This window comes from Merops nubicus, unplaced genomic scaffold (assembly GCF_000691845.1).
Source record: "Merops nubicus isolate BGI_N331 unplaced genomic scaffold, ASM69184v1 scaffold23099, whole genome shotgun sequence".
Classification (NCBI taxonomy): Eukaryota; Metazoa; Chordata; class Aves; order Coraciiformes; family Meropidae; genus Merops; species Merops nubicus.
Window position 1 is genome coordinate 291 of NW_008633376.1, and position 4,178 is coordinate 4,468.

Below are 4,178 nucleotides of genomic sequence, written 5' to 3' on the forward strand. Positions count from 1 at the left end.
GTGAATTCACCCTTAGTTTTTTTGTGCCCCATTTTTTCTAGGGAATTTATAGCAATTTGGTTTTCTCTTGTGAAGAACTGGGCAAATAAATACTACAGAAGCAGCCAGATATTTTGTTGAAGAGGGAGTAAGATAGATATAAGTAGGGGTAAACTTCAGATAAATTATTTCATTTTGACAGGTGAGGGATTTTTTTTAAATGAATATATTTGTTACAATATTACAAAAATGTTTGAATCCCATGTTCAGGAAAAAGACCTGGCATGTTTGTATGGCATTTTCTGCCTCATAAGTGGAAAATCCTGAGACATACCACAGAAATACATGTGCAGTGTAATGCAGTACTGCTCTCAGCTTTTGCACTGCACTTCTCAAAACAGGAAGATGTGTTATAAAATCTCATTTGTTTTGTTCTGTTTTCTTTTTTCTAGTATTGTAAATCTTAAATACTGGGGAAGATGTGAGCCCATAATTTCAAGAACTCTTCAGTTACTATGTGACCTTTCTGAGATATTTTTTTTATTGTATATGGTCTAACTTGTTATTTGAAAATACTAAGGTAAGAATAAACAAAAGACTTTTGTTGTTTGATATGCCACATTTTAAAACCAATTATTTATGCATAGAAAAATATAAACCAAAATGAATAGTTTTTAAAAGTGTTCTTATTTCCACCTACTTGTTATCAATAAAAGAGAAATCATATAACTAGTTGCTTACAGTCATCTATGCCATTCCTAATCTTCTTGAGGTCAATACTATTGATGAGTTCAGCAATATGGAGAACAGGATTGATTCTGTTAGCAGCAGAGGACAGGATTGGTTCTACATGGAGGATGAGTCAACTAAGAAACAATGCATGAGTTAGATTTTCAACACAAGCCTCTTGTTTTATTGTTGCCTGATTCTAAGTTCATTGCTGTGCCAGTGTCGTCATTACTGCTGGTAAAAGAGGCATGGCTTTGAATGTGGATTTTTGTCCGGGTTCGATTACTTTTGTGAATTCTTGCCCAAATCATGGATGCTTACTTGCTATCTGTAACAGATCTTTTGTATCTTGTTGTAATATCTGCTTAATTACCATGAGGTAGAGTAGAAAGTTTGGTCTTTAAGTTTTCAGTCCATCAAGCAAGAAGATTTTTAAAAAAGTAGTAGCTGGTTTTGATGTGACACAGTATTTAAAGGTATACGACAGATAATAAACCACCAGGGCACATGAAAACATTAAATATTGAAATCCTTCACTATTTTAAAATAAAAACAACTTTTCAGCAGTTTCCTAGAGGAGATGGTTAGACAAGCAGAAGGGGAGGCACCTGGAATATGACAATTGGTATCATTTTATTTCTCTGTAGAACTCTGATCATATAAGAAGAATTTTTTAATATATTTCCTTGGGTTGAAAGATGAGTGTGGGTTTTCACATTCCATAAATGAATTTTGTTTAATGAAAATCATACAATGTGTACTTCTAGATGTTTACTTGAAATACTATTTAGGCAGCTAACTTGATATTTTAAATATGCATGTGCTTATGTTCTCATGGCATGACAGAAATAGGACTGGAAAGGGCTTGGAAGTGAAACATTACTAAGGAATTTGACAAAAACAGGACACATTTATTTCATTAACAGGATTTATGAAGGGACAATGAGCTCTCTCCTCTTGTATACTCTATACTTACCTCTTCAGCAGGGTTCAGAACTTTTTCAAAATAACAAAAAAAAAAAAAAGTATTGTGATACACCTACCTTAAAGTGCTTGCTTGTTTATTTATGGAAGTATACCTGCTGAAATAATCAGCCTTGTATTACTGCTAAAGCAAACAAGCATCTCATGTTTTGTGTTGTGTTTTTGAGGCTTTCAAAGGCATGGGCTCACGTGGTAGCTCTCAAAAATCAGGGTCAGTATAAACTATTGGTGGAAATAATACTTTCCAAGGCTGAAATGTCTGGGTAGTTTTAGTTTTTGAATGACACAAGCTATATTTCCAGTAAATTAGCTTCTACTCATGAAGTACATACAGTAGTATCAGGATTTAGGATGAAAAAGTAGATATAAATAACAAGTTCCCCTGAAGAATAGAATTGTGATGAAATTGTGGGTGTTTATTTCTTTCTAGAAACTTGCTAATTGTTGCAAGAGCAGTTTCAGATCCCTATATACAGTCAGGATGTAAAGCACCACTGCCTTTGTAAATATATATCTTAAACAATGTGAAGTGTTTAAAGACTAGTAAAAAGAGAGATTAACTAAAACCCTAAATAGCAAAAATGTATACAATTCCCTTTTGATGGAAATACTTCAAACAAAAATTCTGAGAACAGTAGCTTTTCTGCTTAGCTGGGTGGGGTTGTACAAAGACAGCTTTAATGTCAGTTCACTTCACCATGATGTTGTATTAGTTAAGTTTAAAATTGTGTTCCCTGGCAAACCATAAAAGATTTCAGAAGTATTAGACACCCACTTTTGTGCTGGAATTTAATATGCAACTTTTTATTGGAAAATAATCGTCCTTGTCTGGCAAAATCCACCATGCAATATTTCTGTTAGTAGGCATAATGCAATAAAGACAGGGAGGGCTATTTATCACTACAAATTTTGAGGATTTCAGGATTCTTTTTATTATTTTAATATATTTCTTTGGTATTAAATCAGAAAAATGATAAATTACACCTGTCGAGGCTGTTTTTCCTTTTTCCCAGAAAATGATGTACAACCCAATTTCACTGGTCATTTTGGCTTTTAAAGATATGTATTTTTTTCATATTAAAAACTCCACCAATAGGGGTTTTTTTTAATAATAATACTGAAGTACTTTTTATTTCAAACATATGAAGTGGTTTATAACTACTTCCTGGCATTGCAAACTTTGGCCTTTTCACATTATATTAGGGTTTTTTTAAAAGGCATTAAGTATATATTGCTTTGAAAGAAATAGTGTATTGTTAAGATGCTGGATCCAGTAGATCAATTTTCAGTATTTGATATGGATTAAATTGTGGCTAGCCTGAAAGGTTAAAATAATAATTTATTTTGTTTCAGTACTTTCCTTTTGACTTTTTGTCAGTCACCTTCTACACAGTCTTCGAAATTAGTATTCTTCTAAAGGATAATCTGGAATTAAAAGCAAGCCGTAATTCCAGCAACTGTGCTATATAACAAGAGAAAAACCAAACCAAACCAAACCAAAAAAAAGCATAAGACAGTATTAACAACAAAGGCAACAAATGATTGGAGCTGTTGTCATGGTTTACATTACTTTCACAATTATTCCAGGTTTTCATATTTCGAAATATATTAGCCCAATTTGATTTCAAAGCTCAGTTATTTGAATTATAAATCATTATGTCCCTCCTAGCTGATCAGTCGTGAAGTATCTTTGAATTCATTTACATAATGGAATATGTTAGTCATTCCTTTATGTCTTTGATGCCATAGTACTCCCTCATGCACGTTTAGTTCTTCCTAATAATTAACTTTTCCACTGAATATTTTTGTGGCAAAATAACTGCCATTTTATTGTTGTTTTGTACAATAACTTTGGGTAAAATATTTATAGTCTCAAAAATTCTTTATCCATGTCTTTGTTAGCCTTGTGTTATGAAAGCCTCTTCCTTGTAACAGGGGGAGGGGAAAAGCCTACTGTGTAGCTTTGCAATATAAAACCAGGTAATGCTATGTCAAATATTATAGATTGACAGAGGAACATCAGTTTAAAACTAGATTAGGAGATTTTCCAGTAGCAGCTATAAAACCTATTCTTACACTTTTACCTGTTTAAAGAGAATTTAATCCATTTAAAATGAAAAGGGAAATTGTTTATTCCCATAAATGTAATCAAACTCTTCAATCAATTATGTGCCGGAATGGCAGAGTGAAGCAGGCACTCCAAAAAAAAAAAAAAAAAAAGTTACAATAGTAAGTGTTATGGGTATTTGCTTGTAAAATCTTCTGTGTTTGTACTGCAGGCACCATTGAACAGTCTGAAGTTATGCAACTATGCTGATTATTTCTTAAAGAACTTCACCAATCCCAGGGATCAATGGTATCTTGTAAACGATGGAGTCTTGGTTTTATAATGCTCAATATAGAGTGTGCAAGCCCATAAGTCATTTAATTTGATGCTTTCTGTGCTTACAAATGTTTCTGGGGTTTGACTTTTTCTATGGCATTCC

At 32.8% G+C, this 4,178-nt stretch overlaps 1 protein-coding gene across 1 annotated transcript in view; it reads left to right on the plus strand.

Moving 5' to 3' along the window:
• Positions 1-431: 431 nt before the first annotated feature.
• LOC103780556 (ran-binding protein 17-like) overlaps positions 432-4,178 on the plus strand; it is a gene marked incomplete at both ends in the record, with an annotated part of 43,670 nt that continues 39,923 nt past the window's right edge. Inside the window, 1 exon segment of the mRNA XM_008948245.1 lies at positions 432-531. Coding sequence (XP_008946493.1) covers positions 432-531 — 100 coding nt within the window.